The following is a 25786-nucleotide window of genomic DNA, read 5'->3' as shown; positions in this document are numbered from 1 at the left end:
AGTGAAAAAAATTAAAAAATCACTACATCAGCTCATGATTACCTAACTTAAAAAAATATTATAAATAATTCCATAATATTGCTGTATATTCTGAGCCTGTTCATTTAGTCTGCATATTTTTACTTTGTGGCAGTTTGTAAATATGTGGACCCTTTAGGCAGGGTGGCCCAGGAAGCTGCTATGAGTTAGGGGAAATCATGATGACAGCAAAGGCCTCAACAGTGGCTTTCCAAACTTCAATAAGAACAGAGTAATTTGGGACACTTGTGAAAATTTGGATTGCAAGACTCCGTCCCCAAAAATTGTGAGTTATTAGGGCTGGGGAGGGTACTCAGGATGTGGCTTTTCAACACACATTCAATGACTCTAATGCAAAGGGTCATCTGCATCTTCTTGGAGAAGCAGTGGGACACACAACTGACGGCAAACTAGAAATCAGGGTCCATGTGGAAGAAGAGAACAAAATCAAAATAGTAATACACAATTTGGCTTAGGATTTAAGTGAAGATGAGATGAGGAATAAGATGTATTTATATTAAACTTTAAAATCACCATTGCTTTTCAACATGTAGGTTTTTTACTTCAAATATTCCATATTCCACTTCCGTATTTCAAACACATGTCCATAGTCCATGTAATCTGGCATCTTCCAATTTTCCCTTAAACACGGGTCAATGGAGTCTTTTCATCTATTGAACTAACTTCATTAGATTGCAAACACCTTGCAAAAGGAACCACTTTGCTTCCTCAAAGAGTTCAACAAGTTCATATAGTTAGTGGGTATACAAATAAGTCTATACATGCTGACTAACTAAATCCCATCATCACACTCAAAACCAAAGCTTCTGTTGTGAGAAGAAGGTTTACAACCACCACCAGAACAATGCTATAGTGCTAGGGAACTGTCTTTCAAAAGAAAGAAAAGAGAATTAAACAAATCAACAAAAACCACATTAGCAATGTTTTGAAAAGTCCCTTCACTCTTTAAAATTTTACAGAACCATCATCACATCACACTTCTACTTTTGAAAAATGCTTATTATATTCTAACAGTGGGTAGTGTTGTAAGTTCTACTTCTATCAAGTGATACTGTCAGTTAGTTACACACTTACTTGGTGGTTCTGTAGGTATATTTGTAGGTGACTTCTCGAGAAATCTGCCTCGCCAGGGCAAACAGTTCATCTCTTCTTGTCAGCAGGGCGTTATCCTTCACACAGAGCTGAGCAGCCGCTTCATTAACAGTGAGCTGTGTATCCAAAACAAAATTTAAAGCTTATAAACATCTTTATTTCATCAATATGAAAAACATTTCACTTAAGAATATAAAAATGTCACATAATTATAGAATGGGATCATAGTTTATGAAAGTCAGGATGCGTCTTTCTTTATTCCTTATTAGTGCTAATGCCTAATTTCAGAAGAAAAATCACATCACCTACCATCTCTCAGAACTCAAATTAACCAAAATAGTCATCTTGGTTTTATTTATATGCTTAATTTATTTTTGTTTAGGTATGAGTTTATTGAAAATAAGCAAAATAAAAATAAAGTAAAAAATGTTCTGTATCTGTTTTATGAAAAGTCAAGGATTTGGTATGTTTGTTGATAATACTTCCCTAACTAAAAGTGAGTACACATGGTCTGACAGATACTTTTTTTTCAATGTGAACTGACTTGAAAATTCATAGGAAGGAATAAAAATTTGATGATTTGAGTTAAATATTTATCAAATTAGTTTAAAAAAAGGGGGTTATCGCAAATTAGAACTATAAAGGAAAATCAAGGTCTTGGAGTCACTAATTCTCTAAATTTCATCTAATTCCACTCTTTTATTTAAGTATTAAATAATGGAATAGAGTTGCTACTTGACAGAACACCTTGTACTGAAATTCAAAATAGCAAATGTTATCTGATATTCAAAATCTGAATTGTTTAATAAATCAGAAAAGGCTTTTTTTACATAATTTTGCCAATTTAAATAGAAGTAGGGAATTGCCGTTGTTTTTTAAAAATAAGAAACATACTCGTTCTAGGCATGATTAACAGCAAAAAGAGAAAGGGATTTGATGGCAGACAGAGCTGCGGGGAGTCTTGCTCCATCATTTACCATCTGTGTGACTCTGGCATGTAAAAACTTCTGAGCCTCAGTGTTCTCAGAGGCAAAAATAGGATAAACAAAACGGGAACTACCTCAAGGAACTAACAAGAAATAAATGAGGAGACACACCTGGCACAAAGTTGTTCTTCAGTATTAGTTATTTTCCTTTCATAAAAAAACCAAGTATTTACTTTCTCCCTACCCAGGCATCCCACATGGTTCCCAAAAATGTTCTGTATTTAAAATTTTCAGAAGTACAGAGAAGCAAAAAAAGCAAAGAAATGCAGAATGCAAGCCTTCCATCTGTTAATATTTTTAATGTATATTATTCTAATATCTCTATGTACATAGAAACATACATGTGAATATAGTTTGCAATTGCCTTTTTTACTTATGTATGCTGTATTTTTTACTTTTATCATGTGTTAAGGTAGAAACTTGGCTTGTGTGCATCAGTATTCGACATGGGTTGCTCAATAAATATTTGTTGACTGAAATATTAGTTTAAATATTTTTTACACTACCATTTTTACCATCTAGATATAATAGTTCATTGTAGGAAAGAGTAATATATTATTTAAATCAACCTCACTCTGAACATTATAAAACTACCCTCATTTATCATGTGCTACAAAGAAAGCTGCAAAGAACATTCTTAACTGTGTCTTTGCACACATATTGAATTATTTTCTTGGAATAAACTCCTAAGAATAGACTTGTTAGATCACAGAACACACTAAATTGTAAAAGATTCATGTATTTCACCAAGTTACTCTCCAGGAAAATTGCTCCGAATCATAACACTACCAACAATTATATGAAGATCCATTATCCAGAATCAAGCAACACTGATTATTTATCTTAAAAGCTTTAGAAATCTCATGTATTTTCAGTAATATCTGGTTATAATTTACATTTCCTTTCCTTGACCTTTTTCTTATATTTTTAAATTATTTTAAAATCTGCTTGTTCATGGCAGTTGCCGGTTTCTTCTATTGCACCATTTTGTTTCTTACAGACTTTATGAATTCTTTATGCATTAGGAGCACTAACTCTATATATGCAGCAGTTTTCTTTTTCATAGTTTATCATTAGCCTTACAGTTTTTGTCTTGGGTGCCATGCACAGAAACTCCCTTCTCACCCTAATAAAATATAAAGGTTCTCCTCTAATTTATCCTAATAGTTTTGTTTTTTCCACTTAACTACTGAAACCATTTAAAATGTATTATATGATATCATCATATATCTAACATCCCCCTTTTCAGGTTTCCACCTGTAATTTATAGTGGCTAATTCTCAAATAATCTTGCTACAGACAAGGTTAAAATAAACCCAGGGCTTCTATTTTACACCCACAACTGAATATGAAAGCATAAGAGGAACAATGTATTTTCAGTCCTCCCTCCTTTTCCTAAAGAATCATCAATAGATCAATCTCTAAGTGCTTTTGAAAGGCACAATGTTACTGGAGCTAAAAGTGAAATGTATTTATTTATTCATTTTTTAAGATTTATTTATTTATTAGAGACAGAGAGAGAGAGAACAGGCAGAGGGAGAAGAAGCAGGCTCCAGGCTCCATGCGGGGAGCCCGACGTGGGTCTCGATCCCGGGACTCCAGGATCTCGGCCTGAGCTGAAGGCGGCGCTAAACCGCTTAACCACCGGGGCTGCCCTAAAATGTACTTTAAAGAATGAATTTCTAAATAAATTTCAATTTCAGCTTAACAGTAGCTACAATGACCTTGAAGACCTTCTCAAGCACCTTTTTATGTAGCCTTTTCTTTCTTGTACTCATACCCTAAAATTAGCATGGAGAACTTCAGATTGTCAGTAAGGTATTTTAACGGACATTTCAGAGGTGTTCCCTTTTGCACAACCACAGAAAAGACTCAACATAAACCGAAAAACAGTGTTCTAGTATTCCTTCCATCATCCTACCAGAAACCCAAAACACAACCTTTGTTACTGTATTCAGGATTCCAAACATCAAAAAAGTAGACTAAGCTCTCCAAGCCCTTAGGGAAACTTCTGGTATTAAAACTGAGGCTAGGGATCCCTGGGTGGCGCAGTGGTTTGGCGCCTGCCTTTGGCCCAGGGCGCGATCCTGGAGACCCGGGATCGAATCCCACGTCGGGCTCCCGGTGCATGGAGCCTGCTTCTCCCTCTGCCTGTGTCTCTGCCTCTCTCTCTCTCTCTGTATGACTATCAAAAATAAATAATTAAAAAAATAAAAATAAAAATAAAAAAATAAAAAAATAAATAAAACTGAGGCTGCAAAAATAACTATAGCTCACCCCAAGTTGCAATAAGCAGCTGACTTATCAGGGTTCTCCCTCAAAAATGTGTTTTCTGTATTTCATGCTCCAAATTGTTAAAAATTAAATCAGTAACTATTATGAAGAATTTTTTTAAAATTATACAAATACTCTAATACAGTAGTTACTGCAGTACCATACTAGCTTTCTAAAAATTCTAAGTTTTGGGGCACCTGGGTGGCTCAGTGGTTGAGTGTCTGCCTTTGGCTCAGGTCATGATCCTGGGGTCTTGGGATGGAGTCCCACATCAGGTTCCCCACAGGGAGCCTGCTTCTCCCTCTGGCCTGTGTCTCTGCCTCTTTCTCTGTGTCTCTTGTGAATAAGTAAATAAAATCTTTGGAAAAAAAAATTGTGAGTTTCTAGGGGCACCTGGCTGGCTCAGTGGTGGAGTGAGTCTTGATGCCAGGACACATGAGTTTGAGCCCCAGTGTGGGAGCCTACTTAAGATTTTTTTTTTTTAAAGAAAAAATTCTAAATTTCTGGGTTTTTTATTTTTTATAAGTAGGCTCAATCCCCAGTATGGAACCCAAGATGGGGCTTGAACTTGACCCTGAGATCAAGACCTGAGCTGAGACCAAGAGTCAGATACTTAACCAACTGAACCACACAGGTGCCTCTGTTTCTATTTTGTTAAAAATATAAAATATTCTAATTGGCTTACTTCCTCCTAGTCCTCCTTTTTGTGGCTAAAAATATCAAAATTCCTTTCATATTTTTATGTTAAATAGTTCTTAAAGTTAGTTTTCTATAAGTTATAACTAGACTTAAAGTTTTCTTTACGGTAGTTAAAATTATAATCTTTAACAATCAAATGATTGTGACTTTCCATTTAGTCTTGTTAGCATAAAAATGCAATAAGAATGCTGTGTGAAAGGGAGACTCAAAAGGCAATCAAGGCTTTCCTTTCCAGCATATGGAGGGAATGACTGGCTTTCTCACAGAAAACAACTAAAAATGCTGGATAAAATTGGGAAGGGAAAAATATCTTAAAAGCATCAATAAGACGGCAAGACAACAGTTAAGGACTATTCTGGCTAAAATGAATCAAGATGGTATCTCCAAAGGAGTAAGTTGAGGACAATTGCTAAAACCAGATGACCCTGAGCTCCAGACTTCACAACCTCACAGGGCTGGTTAATATGGAAAGCAAATAGGAGGAAAAACCCAAGATCTACCAAAGGTGAAGAGTCTAAGACCGCTTCCTTCCACAAAGCTAAAATCCCAAACCACTACATACCCACTGTAAGCTAAATACACTTGTACTCCCAGGAGAATTCAAGGGAAATTACCTGTCTTAAACCCTGTTACGGAGTAGGAGAAAACAAGATACTCCCTTGAGATTTCATAAACCCCAAATCAGCCCTCACATGATTTTCAACCCTAATTCACACTAAATGGGCTGAGGATTTCTTTCACAGGGTTTCAGAGTTGTATTGTGCAGAAGTCAGGCGCCTGGTAGAAGCAAAAGCAAATAATCTCTAGGAGAATCCATCTTCTTCCTAGGCCTCAAAACATTCCCACAGTTCCAGGAAATAGGAGTTATAGACAGAAATCATAAAACATCCAAAGAAATAAGGCATCAAAAGTAAAAACCAGTAGAAATAATAAAAAAAAAAATTTTAAAACAGAAAAAAGAAATAACAGCAGAATAAAACCCTCAAAAGACTTCTTTTAGAGAAATAAAAAATAAAGTTGAAAATATGATGAAATAATAATACAGGAAAAAAGACCAAGAAAAACTGAGAAAGCAAGAGGGAAAAAATTGGGGTGGAGGCAAACATAAGATTTCAAAAGCAGACAACAGTCAGTTAACATTGACTTGTAAACCCAACAATGAAAACCAAAAGCCAAGGAAATACCTTCAATTAATAAGATAACTGACAATATAGAATTTGATACCCAAAATGAACAGCAATTAAGAATGAAGGCAAAATAAAGATATTTTTCAGCGGGTTGGGACAGGACAGATTTTGCCATCAGTAGGCCTTCATTAAGAAAATTCTATATCGGGCATTGAGGGCATGTGATGTGATGAGCACTGGGTGCTACACTTCCTGTTGGCAAATTGAATTAAAATAAAATAAAGAAGAAAAAAATAAAATAAAATAAAGAATATTCTACATGTACTTCAGGCTAAAAGAAACTAATTCCAAACAGCAAATCAGATCTAAAGACAGGGATACTAATACAAAATAAAATAAGGGAGATAAATTCAAAATATTAGCCATAAATAGGCCAAATGTTCCAGTTAAAACACAAAATTTGCCTAGAGTTTTTATAATTCAACTACTGGTATTTATGAGAGATGTATGTAAAATTGACTCAGAAAAACTGAAAATAAAAAAAGATGGTAAAAAGATGTAACAAGCATAATTACTAACAAATAGAAAACACATGTACTTATATCAGTATCAAGCAAAACAGGCTATTGAAGCAAAATGGGTTATTAAAGATTAATACAGTAACTGCAAATTACAAAGAGAAATGGACAACTCCATAATCACAGTAGTTGATCTTCATCCACAACTCTTCCTGATAGAGCAGACAAAAAAAGCTGTTAGAAAAAGCTTGTTAAAACAGACACATACAGAACATTCTATCTGCAGAAACACATAGAAAACACTGACCATATACTGAGCCATAACTAAAATCTCAACAAATTTTAAAGTCTTGGCATTATGCAAACCATGTGCTCTGACCACAATGTAATTCAGTTAAAAATCGTTAGAAAAATAATTAAGAAAAGCCCTTATACTTGGAAGTTAAAAAACACTTCAAATAAATCATGGGTAATAAATCATAAAAAGAGAAGTAATCAGAATTGGGGGAAAAAAAACAACTTCATCCCAAAACAGGGAATTACACTCAATCAACATATAGTGAGAATTTATAGCCTTGATTGCTTACATTAAAAAAGAACAGCTAAGGGGATCCCTGGGTGGCGCAGCAGTTTGGCGCCTGCCTTTGGCCCAGGGCGCGATCCTGGAGACCCGGGATCGAATCCCACATCGGGCTCCCGGTGCATGGAGCCTGCTTCTCCCTCGGCCTGTGTCTCTGCCTCTCTCTCTCTGTGTGTGACTATCATAAATAAATAAAAATTTAAAAAAAAAAAAAAAGAAAAGAACAGCTAAAATAAGAATAAATTTAAAAATAAATAAATAAATAAAAAAGAACAGCTAAAAAAAAAAACAAAACAATGAATAAGCACCTGACTTAAGTTAGAAAAGAACAATAAAACGAACTGTAAGAAAAGTATCAATGAACACACACATGCACACAGCACAACTAAGAATATCAGCTAAGCCTAAAGTTCCTCCTTCAAAAACATCAGGGGTTGGAAAGCTTTTTCTGTAAAAGATCAGAGAGTAAATATTTTAGGCTTAACAGGCCAAACTGTCTTTGCTATAACTACTGAACTCTGAAGTTATAGCTCAACAGCAGCCTCGGGCAATACAGCAACAAACTGGCCTGGCTGTGTTCTAATACAAACTTACTATCAAAATCCAGAGGTGGGCAACATTTGGCCCACAGGCTATAGTTTGCAGACCCCTGAGAAGATAAATAAAACAAACAAACCTCTGGCAAAATTGATCAGGTAAAAAAAAAAAAAGAGAGAGATAAATGGGGGCGCCTGGGTGGCTCAGTCAGTTAAGCATCCAACTCTTTGTTTTGGCTCAGATCCTTATCTTATGGTTTTGGGGATTGAGCCCTACATCACACTCTGTGCTACGTAGGAATGTGCTGGAAGATTTTCTCCCTCTGCCCCTCCCCCTACTTCATGCTTACGCACTCTCTCAAGCAAATACATCTTTAAAAATAAGAGAAAAATGTACAAATCATGTTAGGTCTTAAAAACTATAAGTAACTTTATGATAGTAAGTTTGAAAACTTAGATGAAATGCACATCTTACCAAGATTGACTCAAAAACAGACTACCCTAATAATCCTATAACCCATTTTTTTAAAATAACAAAAATCACAACATTTCTAGTATTTGATGCTGAAATCTGTGCATTCTAAGAGGTTAGAATAAAGCACCATAACTTATTAATAATGTGTTCGGGTCTATGGGGTTCTCTGATTCAACAGTTCTCCCCTCTTAGAACTAAGACTGCTGGACTCCTGTGAGAGCTTCAGCCTTGACTTCTCAACACTACAAGGAAACCTGACCTAAAAGTGGCATATTCTGTGAGCCCAGGTCCTTCTCTTGGTTAACACATGCACTTCAGTTCCTGTAGGATTTCTAGGAAGTCTACAACTCACCCACTGATTGATTCCACATCCTCCTGTTTGCACCTTTTGAGTTCCAGAACTCTTTGGTTGGAAGTTGCTATCTGACACATATTCTATAATGCCGCAGTCCCTACCTGCTTATATTTCTGAATATTCCAAGCTCCTACGTTCTCCACTTCCTTGCTATTCCCAACTTTTAGCTTCTCTCTCCTCATCCATTCACTGATGAAAGATCAGACAACGCGTGCTGCTTGTCTAGCTTACCACATAACACACCTTTGGAGAGAGGAAACATCCTGCCTGCTGGTCCTATTCCTAATACTTTGGGGGTTTGCCCCTTAGAACCTGCCTCACACCAAAAATAAGTGTGGTTTTAGGCCCAGCCACTCACACTATCTTAATGGTCTGACCCCTATACACCAGGCCATACCCAGCCAGGTCTTTTTTTTTTTTTTTTTAAGATTTTATTTATTTATTCATGAGACACACAGAGAGAGAGGCAGAGACACAGGCAGAGGGAAAAGCAGGCTCCACACAGGGAGCCCGATGTGAGACTCGATCCCGGGTCTCCAGGATCACGCCCTGGGCTGAAGGCGGCGCTAAACCACTGAGCCACCCAGGCTGCCCCCCAGCCAGGTCTTAAGACCATGGCTGATTCGTTAGCTTCAAAAAAAAAAGTGTTTATTATAACAATGATTAATTTCGTAATTCTTTACTGCCTGACATACAGTACCTTTGGAAACAAGTACAACAATGCATACAAGAAAGAGAATTTTATGCACTTTGTCAGACTTGAAAAAATGTTTTCAGGTGTAGATAACTTCTTAATTTTCATCCACAAACCTATGTATTACAGCTATGTGTCTTGAAAGATTGAAAAAAAAAAAAAAAAGAAAGATCGAAAGAACAGTGTCCACAAGGTGTATATGAAGAAAATCCTCAAATACTAACAGTGAATTAATAATGAGTCCTATATTTTCTTGTTTGGAAATTGAAGACAAATCTGTATTGTTCTTTAATCTTAGAAATTTAGAAAAACTCATATGTTTATTCATTTTAAATAGTCAAGTAAGAAAATATAAAATAATATCTAGAAGGTGCATTTAACGTAGTGCCTTCTTTCTTTTAATTATCTCAAGATTTCATAATTTCTATGAAGCTGTTGAATGGTTACTAGTTTGAATGAAGCGTCCTGATTCATAAACATCTATCCTAAACTCTACTTTTGGACCAGATTCATACTTTAGTTACAAATAACAAGTGGTCTAAGTTTCAAAAATACAAGCCACATATTCTAAAGCCCCCACCCCCATATCTCAGCCTACGAGCATTCATTTTGAGAGTTCTCTTATTTTGGGAAACTCATGATAATCTCATTACCTAAATACCATCTGTACCTATTTATCCAAAGAAGCAAAGAACCCTTTAGCATAAGCCAAGTGTGAAATAATTTTTCTATTTTTTAAAAGTAGGTTAGGCCTTAAAAAAGGGGAAAAAAAGGCGAGGTTGATTTGGTTTATTAGAGTCATCTCTATAACATACTTACACTTTCATAAAAATACTGACTCAACTTTGTATTTCATCTGTTATATTTTTAAAATTATATGAAACTAGATTAAAGCATGAAACTAAAATTGCCAACATGTTTTGCCCTTTGTTTTCTATTGATGACCACTATAATGGCCTTTTAGTAGATTCTGCTTATTAATTCAGGGGTCATGAAAAGCATCAAAGTATATCTGAATTATAATGCTAAGTGTATTTTCTAGATCGATTCCTAAATTCTTGTCAGTCATTGTACGGCAACAATACATACAACAATTGCAAAAGGATATGCCCAAAATAGATCAAATCAAAGATTCACTGTTACTTAAGACATTTACTAACCAATTTCCTTATTTTGAACTCCAATATGCATTCACATCTAAAAGCATATATTTAAAAAAGAGGAGATAATGGAATTGCTGAAAACAAGATTCATGTACAAAAATCAACCAGTGATAATAATTTGAGAAAAAGTGGAAAAAACTTAATTTACAATTATATCCCCCCTACCCCTTTTGAAGATTTTATTTATTTATTTAAAAGGGACAGAGGGAGAGAACAAGCAAGAACACAAAAGCAGGAGGAAGAAGCAGACCCCCTGCTAAGCAGGGAGCCCCATGTGAAGTTTGATGCCAAGGATGCCAGGATCATGACCTGAGCCAAAGGCAGCTGCCCAACTGACTGAGCCACCCAGGTGCCCCCAATTTTATCCTCTTTAAATCTTATATATTTGCATATCCTGCATTAAAATAAACTTAAATATATGTAATAGACATTAAATATGCATATATATACTACACAGTATTTAACCTAATAAGAAATATGCAAAATCTATGTGATATATGAATAAAGAACTATAAAATTACTGAGGAATATAAAAGATCTAAATATATACACTATACTACTATATGGGAGTTTTTGTTACTGTAAATACGTCAGTTTTTCCCAAATTAATCCACACCTTTAAGCAATTTGTAATAAAAATACCAATAGAAATTTGGGGGAAATTTAACCTATGCATTAAAAATTTCATTTTGGGGGGTCCTGGGATTGTGAGCCCTACGTCTGGCTCCCTGCTCTGTGGGGAGTCTGCTCATCCCTCTCCCCCTGGACCTCCCCTTGCTTGTGCTCTCACTTGCTCTCAAACACAATCTTTTAATAAATAAATAAAAATTTCCGTTGAAAGGAGAAATGACCACCTAAAGAAATAGAAGATACAAAACAAGACTACAGCCTTTCCAGATATCAAAATATATTATTCAGCTATAGTAATTAAAGTAATCCTATACTGGTAAAGGAATAGAGAATTAGACTAATGAAATCAATACGGTAAGATCAATAAATAAATACTACTACATAAAATTAAACTTCCACATGGCAAGTAAGTCCAAAAGGTCAAGGGACAAATGATAATCTGGGAAAATGTTTACAACATAAGACAAAAGGTTAATATCCTTAAAATATAAAATGTTCTAACAAATCAAATTTTTTACAGGTAAGAAAAACAACCTCAACATTAAAACAAAGTGTAAGGACATAAAATTGGATGTCTGTTATAGATATAAAAGATATTCATCCTCAGTAAGGAAAGCAAATTTGAGCAATGAAAATTTGTCATGTCTTAGATTGGCAAAGTTTAAAAAGAATGATAAATGCTGTATTAGGAAGAGTGTGGAGAAATGGACGCTTGTATGTAATAATGAAAGTATAGAAGAAGCTGTTTTAGAATGCAATTTAGCAGTATCGACCAAAATATTAAATGTATATATTCTTTGGTCCTGTAATTTTACATGCTGGAATCTATTCTATAGGTAAACGTGCACAAGTCTGTCTGTAGAGGAGCACGTATATAAAGTCCAGGTACCACTGTATACTAGTATCCAAAAAAATAGAAAGGCCTTAAAGGACACCAAGTGAATGATTCAGATAAATTAAAAATGGCACATTCACATTATGGAAAACAGTGCAACCCAGAAATAAAAAAGGTAGCTCTATGTGTATTCCCTCGGAAAGCTATCTGACAGTATACTGTACTGGGAGTATACTGCTAAAATTTCTTTTAAAAAAGAGGAAATTCAGAGGACAGTGTGCCAAATGTGATCCCTTACTTATATACGCCAAGAAAACTATCTGAAAGTTTATAGGTTTCGTTACTTTACATCCTCATGTAAGAACTGAATCTTTGGCAGTAGACGTATATTCTCTTCTGTGCTGCAGTACCCGTCCAGGGGAAGATCCGAGGTTCTTACATGGAACGCTACAGTCAACTGGACATTTATTTCTTCCACAGGCTTTATTTCTACAGGATAAACACTCTAAGAAATTCAGCAATAAAATAGCCTTTTTAACTTAAAAAAAAAAATGCATTTGTTTTCCAAGCATGTGGAGGGTGTGTTAGATTCTGAGGACATAAAAATGCATCAGACGTGATCTCTGCCCCCAAGAAGCCCACAGCATGAGGCGGGGACAGTCTGCCACGCAGGTAAGCGGCCAATGTGGAGGTACTGGGAGAGGGACGGGAGGGTCGTCCCACGGCGGGAACGCGGCCGAACAGACTGGAGCTTGTCCTGGAGCTGAGCCCTAAGGACGAGCTGACCAGACGGAGAGTGTTTCTCCACGGAGGCCTACAAATGCCCAGTGGTGAGGACTCCGAGGTCAAAGGTCAAACCGAAAGCATCTCCAGCCCTGCAAAATACTTCACCGGAAACCGTCTCACTGTCTGTGCTGGCTGAGAATTACTTTCAGGTGCCGGTTACTTTTCACAAAACTTTTTTGGTCAAAAAATGTCTGCAAAAATGCTTATTTATTTTCCTAAAGGGGGACGGCGGGGTGGGTCCTAAGGTGGCTCCAGGCCCTCAGGGAGCCCACCTGGGGGGGGAGGCATCTCTCAATCTTGAGACCCTCACCTGAGGCAAGATCCAGGCTCAGCTGACCGGGACCCCAGGGGCTTTTTAAATCAAAGGTCCTACTGCAAGTCCCATTTTATTTCCTGATTGAGAAACAAACGAGGGCGGCCTGGGGGGCTCAGCGGCTTAGCGCCCTCCGCCTACGGCCCGCCCGCCCGGGGTCCTCGGATCGAGGCCCGCGTGGGGCTCCCTGTGTGGGGCCTGCTGCTCCCTCTGCCTGGGTCTCTACCCCGCCCCCCCCCGTGTCTCTCATGAATGAAATCAATAAAATAGACACAAATTCTTGAGTGCACCGTCAAAGACTGACAAAAAAACAAAACAAACAAACCCACGCTGCGTCACGTGCCAAGACACGTCACGTTGCGGCGCCCGGCAGGTTTGCAGAGGTCGCCCTACACCGCGGTTGCCGTGCTCGAGGGGCCGGCGCAGACCCTCCTCACGCCATGCGAGGCTGCACGGCCTGAACCGAGGGGAGGTTCCGGGTTGCGGCTCTTGGGGCGGAGTCTCCTTGGGGCCGCACGGCCCCGCCTCAGAAGCCGCCTCAGCCGCCGCGCCCCCCCCCCCCCCGCACAGCCCCACCTCAGAAGCCACCTCAGCCCCCGCCCCCCCTGCACAGCGCCGCCTCAGCACCCCCCCCCGCACAGCCCCGCCTCAGACACCGCCTCAGCACCCCCACCCCCCGTCAGCCCCGCCTCACTCAGAGCCACCACCTCACCCCCCCCCACAGCCCCACCTCAGACACCGCCTCAGCACCCCCCCCCGTCAGCCCCGCCTCACTCAGAGCACGCACACACACACACACACACACACACACACACACACACACACACACACACACACACACACACACACACACACACACACACACACACACACACACACACACACACCGCACAGCCCCACCTCAGACCTCAGAGCCACCGCCCCGGCCCCCGGCCCCGGCCCCGCCCGCCCAGCCCCGCCCGTGGGAGCGCGCGGGCCCTTACCTCGTGCAGCGTCAGGTGCTTCCCGTCCTTCCTCTTGGAGTCGAAGCGGCCGTAGATGGCGCTGTACTTGCGGATCTCCTCCTCCTTGTGCGGGTCGTCGGCGCTCATGTCGAAGATGTGGCCGACCATCTTGGCCAGCTTCTTGTTGCTCCGGAGCAGCTCCCGCACCTCGCCCAGGTCGCTGCGGGGCAGGGTGGCCGCCAGGCGCTCCACGCACTCGGCCACCGAGAGCGCAGCGGCCGCGTCCAGCGCCTCGCCGCCCTCCCTCGGGGACGCGGGGGAGCCCAGGTCGCCGGGGGACAGGCTGGGCTCGCTGTCGGGGCCGCGCGGGCCCGTCCACAGCCGCGGCTCGCCCACGGCCGGCAGCACGAGGCCGCCCGGCGCCGCCGGCCGCCCGGGGCCCGCGCCCTGCACGCACGTGGCCGCGGCGCACTTGGGGGCCTGCGCGTGGGGCTCGCGCGCGCCGCTGCCCCTGTCGAGGCCGCCGCACGGCACCCCGAGCCACGCCGCGGAGCCGTCGGGCACCTTGTACACGGGGATGCTGCTCACGGGCAGCGACGTCAGCGGCTGGTTGAAGAGGCCGGGGTTGGTGACCCAGTCCCGCAGGGCCTTCTGCAGCCTCCGGACGTGCAGCGGCTTGCTGGCCATGCCCACGAGCGCCATGATCTCCAGGAACTCCTCCTCCCCGGCCTCGCACAGCTGCTGCACGTCATCCCCACCTTGCTGGATGAAGGCGTCGAAGTACGAGAGCAGGTTGGCCCTCTGCAGTATGCGGTAGAGCTGCAGCTCCCCCAGCGTCCTGGGCAAGGCCGCGGCCATCCCCGGCGAAGCGCGGGACCTGCGGGGAGGAGACAGCACGCTCAGCAGGCCGCCCCCCCCCCCCCCCCCGCCGGGCGGCAACCGCAAGACTCCCAGATGCAGCGCGGGGGGGGGGGGGGGGGCGGGGGCAGGCCGAGGAGCCGCTCCAGCCCCGGCCCCCCCGCCCCCCACGCGAGGGCCCGGCACTCGTCGCCGCTCAGGCCCAGGCATCCGCAGAGCTGCTGCCGGTTCAAGGCGAAAAACACAAAAAATAACAAGTGACTTGCCTGCAGGCTCGCGGCTGGTTACGCAGACCCTAAGCACCAAACCAGGGCTCACAGGGCCCCAACTGCTGACTATTCCCTTACGGCTTCCAGGGCGCCGGCACACACGCCAGGTGAAGCATAATCCGACCCGGAAGGCTGCTTTTGCATCAGACAATACGGATAAACACTTTACACCTACAAATGGTCCCCAACTTACAGGTTCAACTTTTTTTTTTTTTTAAGATTTTATTTACTTATTCATGAGAGACCTAGAGAGAGAGAGAGAGGCAGAGACTCAGGCAGAGGGAGAAGCAAGCTCCGTGACTGGATCCCAGGATCCGGGGCCCACGCCCTAAGCCGAAGGCAGGTGCTAAACGGCTGAGCCCGACGGGCTGCCCTATTTTTCGACTTTATGACGGTGCGAGAGCCACAGGAGCCCCAAGATTCCTAGAAACCATACCGTTTTGAATGGGGATCCTTTCCTGGGCGAGCGCGGCTCTCTCGTCAGGCCGGGCAGCAGCAGTGACCACGGCTGCCAGTCAGCCCCACAACGAGGCCAGCGGCTAACCACCGATGCGGTTACAACCATCCTGCCCCGTACCAACCGTTGTTTTTCACTTTCAGAACAGTATTCCATAAATTACATAGGATACTCAACACGTTATTATAAAACAGGCCTTGTGTTAGGTGATTTGGCCCACACGTAAGCTAACTAAACGTTCCGAGCGCACTGAAGACCGGCTAGGCTAAGCTATGAAGTTAGGTGCATTAACCGCAACTCCTGACATTTTTTTAACGTATGACAGGTTTATTGGAATGTAACCCCAATTGTAAGTCAAGGAAGATCGGTCGTTCTTGCAGCAGCTCTGCAAGGCTGGTATAGTAATTCCCATTTTAGAAAAAAAATATATATATCAAGATTAGTTTGGCAGGCAGGGGGAAATGGATTTCAGCATGAACTGGAGGTGAGTAAGAGGTGGTCTATTTAAGAACGGAAGAAAAAAGAAGGAAAAATTCAACAAATAAAAGACAAGATTTGGTGATCACTTAGGTATAAGGAATGAAGTTAAGAAAATGGCTACGGGCTTTGTGGATACGGAAAAATCAGGATGGGATTCTTTTTCAACTATATGGCACCTGGAAATGGCGTAAGGTAGAGTGCTTCAATAGATCTGCCCCGGGTGTAAAGTAACAGACGTGAATCTAGGTGAATCTTGGTGTGTGTAAGGGTCAGAGATACAGCATGCGACAGAGGAGGGTTTAATAGCCCAAGACAGAGTCAAAGAAGAAACATACTTTTAGGGCCCAAACCATACCAAGGAGCCTGCTTTTAAAAGACACAACAGGCAAAGCACTTCTTGACCTCTTAGCAGCCTTTAAAAGTTATTCACAGTTGCCTGGAGACCTCCCACATACAAAGAGGAGTTGGCCAAGTACTGCCATTTTAGAGAAACAAACATGTTGTAATCAACTTGTACCTTCTGCATTAAAAAGGACCCTGTAGCCCTCTATGGAGAAAAGGACAGAAGGACAAAAGAATATGCACACTGGAGGAATATGGGAGCTCCACTCTCAATTCAAAATAGTACAGAGCAACACTTAACTGGGAGATAAGGCAAACAGAGCAATATTAGGAATATCTTTAAAGGCCAGGAGGTCCCCAAATCTGGGACTGGTGCTTTATGCCATCAACCAGAATGCTACCAAAATTCTAGTCTCAGTCCTCCCATTCAAGGAGAATGCATCTCCCTACTACCCTAAGGACTGACTTCTGGGAAGCCCCATCTTCAGGAATCTCCGTGTCACCCACAATCTGCTTTGATCAACTAGTGACCTCAAATTTTATGGTTTTTTATTTTATTTTATATTTTATATATTTATATTTTATATTTTTATATTTCTATATATTTTTTATTTTTTATTTTATTTTATATTTTATTACAAGCATATTGCCTAGTGACTTGACTTTCCAAAAGATACAAAAAAAGACTGAACCGGGGAGCAGCAGCTTTCTGCTAACATCCAGGACCATCACTTGGAGTGATGTAATAAAAGTACAACTTCCCAGGTCACTGAGTTGTATCTTAGGAGGCTCCCATGATTTGGCAAGTTTGGCAAACTCAACTAGAAGATTCCTATTTAGTATACCTTCTGGGCACCGCAAACTCCTACATGTTTTGTAATCATTCAGATTCCTTTAGTCTACCTTCAGGTTCATGCCACTTTACCCCTCTGGATAAAAACATTCTTGCATCTTCTAAATCACCCGCAAGAGGATCCACTTGTCCTCCCACTCCAGGGAGACTCTCCAGGGAGGGTGTGAATCATCCAGCTGGACATTAAGCCACAAAAACACAGCTCTTGGGAATTACAGACACAACTTAAAGTCTGTATTGAACTGCATTATACCAAGTAAAAGTACTTCTAGAAAGTGTCTGAGGGAGAAGAAAGGAAACTTTCTTTCCCATCATACACGTAATACAACAGCTTCAAACACTTTCAACTCAAGAATTAAAAAAATACATACACACACACACACACACACACACAAAACCACACATTGCACACACAATCGTTTTAAGAGGGCTATAAACCTGCAGATATCATCAGATATCTGCGCTCCCCAAAATTATGGAATAGAAGACTACGTGAGAAAGTGACTGTAGGAATAGCTTTTGAAGCTTTTTGATTAGCAATTAGAAAAAAATGTTAGACAAACATAAAAGGAAACTTAAGAAAAGGAGAACTGAAGACCCAAACTTAAGTTTACTCTTCTAACACAGTCAATAGTTCTAGAAAATATTCATTTCCTATTTTTATCCTTTCTCATCTTTACCCAGAAAGGAAAGTTGCCTAGTTCCTAACTGGGTAAGAAAGCAGTACCAGTAAGAAAGTAGTAATTATTACACTATCTCTGTAATGACTGATAGGACCAAGTGTGCATTTCCAAAGTCAAGATACCAGATGAAAGATAAATATGTGAGCTAGCTGGAATCCCAGGAGGCTTCTAAAGGCCCACACTTACTGCTGGGAAAGGAGTTTTCTCCTTAAGCTTTTGCTTTAGAAGAATGTTTCCGTTTCCTACAAAAGCCTGTTGTGATCATTTAAACACCCACCACTTCATACATTAACTTGATTTGATTTAAAAGAAAATTCTTATAAGATGAGATTTTCCGTTTTTACAAACGCTCTATCTATTCATGCTTCAACATGAAGGTCAAATAAATTAGGAGCAAGCTTCTAGCTGTAGCTCTCCAATGTGAAGTAAATAGAAAGAGATCCTAACAACACTATAAACGGGTAGCTAACAGTATAGTAAATCTACTCAGCTGAAAACTACTGCTACCTGGCCTTTCCAGGATGCTGGGACAACCACGCCGAGTCTGACCTTTCCGTGAATTCCACAGTTAAGAGAAACCAGTTACTAATTTTTACTGCATTCAAAATCCAATCAAAGGCCTGCTGCCTATACACAGCAATCTCCACTCGCACTAGCTTAAACCTTGCTCAGCCCCGTCAGTTCCAGAGGACGGGGAATTAAACAACAATGGATTCGTTTAAGGCCATTTGTTGTCATTTGTTATTCATTAATCTATTTTAAATGGTAATGATTGTTCCAGAACCTTAAAAATAAAGCAAAACAAAACTCCTTTGCCTCCTCACAAGGGAGGATCAATCATCTGCCAGATTCAAACCACGCTCAAGGAAATAAGGGGTTAGCTTGGACCAGAAAACTTGACTAATCAACTCTTATTTTGTCCTTGAACCACAATGAAACACTCAGTGTGGCTATGAAAAGCAAAACTTTGACATTCTTCAAGTCGGTAATGTGGGGATTCAGTGCGGGACAGAAGGCCTTTACTAGTCACTAGGGGAAAGCAGCAGCATCCCTTAACCCTGCCTCAATCCATTCCAAGAAGCTTCTTTCTTAGAGCCCATGACTCTATCAAAACTCTCAAGTTATCGCTGACCTCTCCCTCAAACGTCTCTGCAGCTTGCCTTAACTCCCTGAAGTGCTCACTACTGGACTTGGCTAATGGCATATTATGCTCTCTTCCCTGACTTCCCTAAGCTCTCTAAACTTTCATATTAAATCTCTTTTCTGTTGTCTTTCCATTTTCTCCTTTGATGATCTCAACCACTCCCAGGTTTCCATACCACTCCCAACGATCACATATAGCAGCAGACTGACCTCCAAACTGCTGTCTGTAGCTTGCCACAGTGACTGGCAGATGCACAGCACGCACTGGCTGGTGAGTAAGAAACATGCCTCTCACACAGGTCTACTTTGCAAATGAACGTAAATAAACACCTAGTGATTTAATAAAATATAAACTCTTTAAAAGGGCATCCCAATTCATAGTAGCTGTTGCCATTACAGTATACTATTCTCGATCAACAAACACTAAAGTAAAATTATCAATGAACATTTGGTATTTTTTAATTTAAAAAATGATCTTCAAAACTGACCAGTTTGAGAACCATCAGCACAAATCATTTTTCTGTTAATTTTTCATTTCAACTACCACCTGGAGATTGTCAAAAATCTCGAATTTTCTAAGCCCAAAATCAAGCATCCATTTTCCTCCCTTCTTCCAGATTCCCAAATCCACTCTTCCCAACTCTTACTTCTCTAGTTGCACCACTACTCTTTCATCTTTGTGCTTTCCTCTTCATTCCTCAAATCTTCATCTCCTTAAGCCACACCACCCTTTTTCTTTCTCTGCCTCAAAAGCACCTAATTCTACATTTCCCTACTTCCTGCTTCAACTCTGAAAACAGCTGCCATCCTTTGATACATCATCCCACACTACCATACCAACTTTATCTTCCTAAAGTACAGGTGTGGCTCTTTACCCACCTCTACAAATTTCCCCATTGCAAAGAAAAAGAAATTCAAACTACTCATATAGGCATCCGAGTCCCAAACCCAGCCTTCTCTCTGGTCCCTAGTATGTCCCTGTTCTCAGGCCAAACAGATACACCGGGCATTCCTTGAATGTGCCTCCCACTCCCCTGCCCCTGTGCCAGCCATACTCCCTCCGGCCCACCTCCACGGGCCTTCTCCACAAAGCCTTGCCCACACTCCCTGGGCGAGGTGTCCTCTTCCTTCTCTGAACCCTACACTACTTGATCTCTCATTCTTCCCCCACTTGTTCAAATATGCCAGTTACTAACCCAGTCCTGGGGATCTGGAGGAAAGAGGACCCTTCATGGAGAATGAGTTGTGAGGGTGAAAGAAGACAAATAGGCAGACAAACACTGTGATAAACGCTATGCTAAGTGTCATACGTGAGGAGCCATGGAATAAAGAAGCAACTTCACCGGGCTCTGCACAACATGTCATAAGCTCCGTGAGGGGAGGAACTGGGTCTCATTTCAGCTTTTACCCCTTACTTCTAGCCAAGTGTTGAATGTACAGTGACATCTCTATAAAGGCTGCTGTTGAATGAAACCCAACATTTGAGAAAGAATCTGATTGAAGCAGCCTCTTCACATTCCAAATTATGCTCTCTGCGTACACTGGTGCCCAATGACCTATCACGTAGGTTAAGTATTACTGCTTTCCCTATAATTTTTTACCTTCTCTCACCCTCAATATTCTTCTTTCTTATAAGGCTGTCTTTGGATTCCCATAACATAGCTATTTTTCCAAGAGATCTAAGGATGTGTTCCCAACACCGGAATTAATAAGTACTTCCTGTGTTAGTCCAGTCCCAACACCATCATTTCAAAAGGTCATGAAAGATTCTAGGTCTTTTCCCTCTTTGACTCTGTAAATTAAAATGCAACATAAGTTATCCTCAAATAACAAATATCAAGTGGACTCGTAATCACTACTCTTGAATCTTCCTATTCTGGGGTAGGAAACACATTCCCAGCACGTGCACACTTGTATGAGGTCTGTGGCAACGCAAGGAGTGGAGACTCCTCAGAGTGAGGAGAAACAAGGGCAGGACCCCAGTAAGATGGGACTTCTTTTGTATGCAAAGGACTATAAATTTCCTTCCTCCCAACACAGCCTGAAATTTTTACTTTAGAACTGTCTAAATTAACAGCAGCGTCTTACAGACTTACACAAAATGTGAAAGAACTGGGGAAGAGTCAGCTCATGAGTCATTTACAGATTAAGGTGAATTAGTTCCACCAGAGTGTTTTCCTTTTAACATCTAGCTGCAGATCCAGTGCCGGCTACAGGAATGAAAGACAGGGACTGGAAATGGTAAGGAAGGAAGGAAGAGACCTGGGGGCAGAGACTGCATTTAAGGTCCCTGAAGCACCATCAAGTTTGGAAGACTGTGGCCTGAAGTTTAAGGGCCTGGTGAGGAGGGTGCACTGGGTACACTACGGGCTGAAACGGAAAAGGTGTATGCCAGGCCAGAGGGTGGCTTAGGGAAAGACAAGCCTTGAAGTCTAGGAAGTGAATTCCTCTAACTTTGGTCCTAGTGCTGGAACTCGAGCTAAAATAATTAACTGTGGCTTCGATCGCAGAGTTGGCCTAGGCACTAACTCTGTGCATGTTCCAAGCACCAAGTGATCCACCTCGGCACATTTCTTAGTAAGCATTCAGCGATCTTAAAATATTTGGGATCTTATTATTTTCATAGCTATGAACTAAACATGTAGTCCTAATGCGTTAATGGTAACCTGGGGAACTTAAACGTTCCCTCCTATTAATTTTTTTTTTAATTTTGAATAAAGCCGGAGAAAAAATGTCCTACAGACCCCTTCATAAAAAAAAAATTTTTTTTAAATTGGGCAGCCCCGGTGGCGCAGCAGTTTGGCGCTGCCTGCAGCCCGGGGTGTGATCCTGGAGACGCAGGATGGAGTCCCACATCGGGCTTCCTGCATGGAGCCTGCTTCTCCCTCTGCCTGTGTCTCTGCCTCTCTCTCGCTCTCTCTGAATGAAAAAATAAATAAATCTTTAAAAATAAATAAATAAATAAATAATAACCTTCATAGGCTATGGCTGGGAAGTCTTCAGTCAACTAAGTCAAGCCATTCAATAAGCATTCATATTATCTGAGTATGTAGAATGCATGCTATTTCCAGAATTTCTCTTTAAAATTAAATTAACATACTGTGCAAACTAACTGTGCAGCCCCCTAAATACAAGGTATTGAGAAATGACAAACTATTTGAAAGCTTACTGCCATGTTTTAGCTGAAAATTGACAAGATGAGGATCACTATTTTTTTCCAGCACCAACTTCTGATTTCTCACTCATTCCATTATTAAGTATAAGAGAGTATATTCTGCATTATTGTACTAGTTTTGAACATGTCAGATCAAAAAGGAAATCTGTATTTAATATCGTAACTGTACTATTCTTCATTCCACTAAGAAGAACGAAAGAAGCAGAAAAGACAGAACTAAATCCGAAACAAAAAGGTAAGAATCTTCTACTATGCTTGAAAGGGTATTATTTATTACTTAATATATTTCATAAACTCCACAATGAAATAACGCATATGCAAGACAATTAAACATTAGCGAGATCTTAAACTGTTCAAAACAGATTATAAAACGCTCAATTCCACGAAAATAACATAAAACATTATATACATAATGCACATGAATTGCACCAACAAAAACAGACTTCTAACCGAACAGATGAGGCCCAAGTCTTAAGAGTTTAGGTCAAGAGACACAAAAACCTGACATATTTGTTTCCATCCAACTACCCTTTTACTTCAAATATTTAAAGTTTAAACAATAGATTCTTCAAAGGTCTCTCCCACTTTGTAATACATTTAATTTCTTCTTCCAAAGCATCCAAAGTGCAAACCCCCAAATCTTTAATAAACCATTATGTCCTTAAAGTGTGATTAAAATACCAAATGCTTTAACAGATTTTCTAACAACCAGGGGGATGAAAATACATTAACTTCACTGTAGACAATGGGTGTTATTTAGTAGTCACAAAAAGGGAAAATTTTCAATCAATTTGAAATTAAGTTGTATTCATAATTGTGAAAAAGAACAAGATGTACATTATTAAATACATCAGATTATTTATTAGACATATAAACTCATTAAATTTCCTTTTTATCAGGTATGGCATTCCTAAGAATTTCTGTCATTTTAATTACATCCACAGTTAGCAGGCAAAGTGAGATAAAATTTAAAAATCTACAACGCCTCAGTGTTTTTATTACCATTGCTTCATCCACATATTAACCGGGAATCACCAGAGCCAAGGAATATGAAATGTTTCCAATACCAGGATGGCATATTAACTTTCCTGCAAGATGCCAAACTAGTAAAATCAAAACAAGAAAGTTTCCAATGATTCCTTGAAATTTTCTTTCAAGACCTCTGGCATCCAACACCCAAACAAGAATAATGAAGGCTGGCCTTGCCAGCCAGCCATACATTCTTAAGAGAATCTTTATATGTGTATCAATACCTGTAAGGACTACATAACTTTGAAGCTTAAAGGACAATACTAAAATGTCTCAATACTGGAAAACGGAGGAAAATGGATACCCTTGAATCTAAGAGCCACTTGTACTGGCACTGAGACTGAGAGCAGCTCTTTGAAGTCTTCAGGAAAACATCAGCCTCCACCCGAAATAAAGGAAGTAAATCCTAAGCATCCTTTTCCAATATTTCTTCTTGAAACCCACATATAAATCACGATGTGTCATAATTTGGTATGTTTTACAAGAGAAAATTCTCAAAAAAAGTGAAAAATCTAAAAACGTAATTCCCTGTGTGCACACTTTTCCGACAAAACAGCCTAGCATTTCCTACGTGACTAATCTATTTTAAATTCCGTTCCTCTGTTCCTATGCAATCTAATATCATCTATTAAAAGTGCCAAAATATTTTTAAACAAGATCTGAGAATTTCCCTCGCAGCTCCTGATCTTTGCACTCCTGGAGTTTGCAGACGAGCCGACTGGTGGTGACAGGTTACCCTGAGTCAACTCTTTCGGAGGAGAGTTTAAATTGACAGCTACCCCTCCACCCAATTTTCCACGCCCGCCGGATCTCCAGGGGCGGGAGGGGGGGCACGTGCGAGTCGAGGGGTCCTATCACCTGCTGCAAACTTGGTCTGCGGGCCCGTCCGCGCACGCTCCGGCCCAAGCTCCGTGTCCCGGGGCCTTCGAGCCGGACCCAGGCCGCCGGGAGCGTCGTTTCAGGGCTCGGCCTTGCGACCCTGAGGCCCCCGGCCCGAGCGCGCGCACCTGAGACGCGACCCCGGCGAGCGAGCATCCCCGCGCGCCCGGCAGGTGTCCGCGAGCGCCTGCAGCGGGACGCGGCTTCCGCCCTCGGCGGCCTCGGGGGGGGGGCGGGGGGGGCGGGGGGGGCTCTGGCCGCGGGCGCCCCGGGAGTCCGCCTGCCCGGGGCCCGCCGCGCGCGCCGCCCGCCGCCGACCCCGTGCGCCCCGCGCGCCCTCCCCGCGCCCCGGCCCCCCCGGGGTCGCCCACGCGCGCCGGGGCCGCCCCCTCCGGCCTGGACGCCGCCCCGCGCCCCGACCCCTGGGCCCGCGACCAGGTACGTACCCGGCCCGCGGCGCGGCTGCGGCGGCCTCGGCGGCCTCGGCCCGTCTCCCGCCGGCGCCGCTCAGCGCCAACTCCGGAGTGGCGGCCGCCCGCTCTCCCCGCTCCGGCGGCTGCGGCGGCCCCGACGCCCCCGCGCCATCGGGGGGAAGGGACGCTGGTGGGCGCGCTCTCCCGGCTCCCCGCCCCCGCCGCCGGCCCCGACGGCGCTCCGCTCGCCGCCAACGCCGCGCCGGCCCGGCTCCCCAGCGCGGGCGGAGGCCGCGGCCCCGCCCCCTCCCCGTCCCCCTCCCGCCCGCCCCCGCCGCGCCCCTCCCCCCTCCCGCCCGCCCCCGCCGCGCCGCACCCCGCCCCCGGCCCCGCTCCCCCCGCCCCTCCCGCCCCTCCCGCCGCGCCGCTCCCCTCCCCCCGCTGCTCCGGGCGCGCTACGCCCTCCCCGCCTCCGCTCCGCCCCCCGCTCCTCCCGCTCCTCCCGCCGCACGCCGCCCCCGTCCCGCTCCTCCCGCGGCGCCGCACCCCTCCCCCTCCCCCCGCCCCCGGCCCCCCCCCCGCGCGCTGTCACATCGGGAGATTCCGCTCTTGCTACATTCGCCGCTGCGGCTCCCGCCCACGCGCGGCCGAGTGACGCAGATCCCGGCGTGGGCCGCGGGGCGGGGGCGGGGGCGGCGGGGCCCGGGCTCGGCCCCTCGCCGCCGCCCCCGCCGCGGAATCCGGAGGGCGGCCCGTCCCGCCGGCAGCTGGGAGGACCCGGGCGGGGGCGAGAAGGAGGGGAGGGGAGGGAGGGGAGGGGAGGAGGGGAGGGCGGGGGAGGGGGAGGAGGGGAGGCAGGAAAGGAGGGAGGGGAAGAGGGCGAGGGAGGGATGGGAAGAAGGGGAAGGAGAGGGAGAGGTGGGAAGGAGGAGGAGGGAGGAGGAGGAGGAGAGGGAGGGATGGGGAGGAGGAGGGGGGGAGGGGGAGGGACGGGAGGGGCCGCCGCCTCGGGCCTGCTCTCCAGCCGCCTGCCGCCCCGGGAAGATTTGCAATTAAAAAAAAAATCCCTCTCATCCAACTTGCGAGGTCCCCGAGGTCCCCGAGGTCCCCGAGGTCCCCGAGCTGGTATTTCAGGAGCGGAGCCCGCCCGGCCCTGCCC

The 25786-nt window shown here is 43.3% G+C and overlaps 1 protein-coding gene across 2 annotated transcripts in view; it reads right to left on the bottom strand.

Moving 5' to 3' along the window:
• The window catches only part of NAB1 (NGFI-A binding protein 1), a 45894-nt gene extending 20957 nt beyond the window's left edge, over positions 1–24937 (bottom strand). For both annotated transcript variants that reach the window (XM_041737161.1, XM_041737162.1), the window contains exons 1-3: positions 24661–24937; positions 14086–14923; positions 1114–1247 (exon numbers count right to left, since the gene is read on the bottom strand). In XM_041737161.1, coding sequence (XP_041593095.1) covers positions 1114–1247; positions 14086–14904 — 953 coding nt within the window. In that variant the 5' untranslated portion in view covers positions 14905–14923; positions 24661–24937. The remainder of the gene's footprint in view (positions 1–1113; positions 1248–14085; positions 14924–24660) is intronic.
• Between the last annotated feature and the right edge of the window lie 849 nt (positions 24938–25786).

Source organism: Vulpes lagopus, chromosome 22 (assembly GCF_018345385.1).
Source record: "Vulpes lagopus strain Blue_001 chromosome 22, ASM1834538v1, whole genome shotgun sequence".
In the NCBI taxonomy this organism is placed as follows: domain Eukaryota; kingdom Metazoa; phylum Chordata; class Mammalia; order Carnivora; family Canidae; genus Vulpes; species Vulpes lagopus.
The sequence above is the reverse complement of the archived record's forward strand: the minus strand, read 5'-3'. Positions and strand labels throughout refer to the sequence as shown.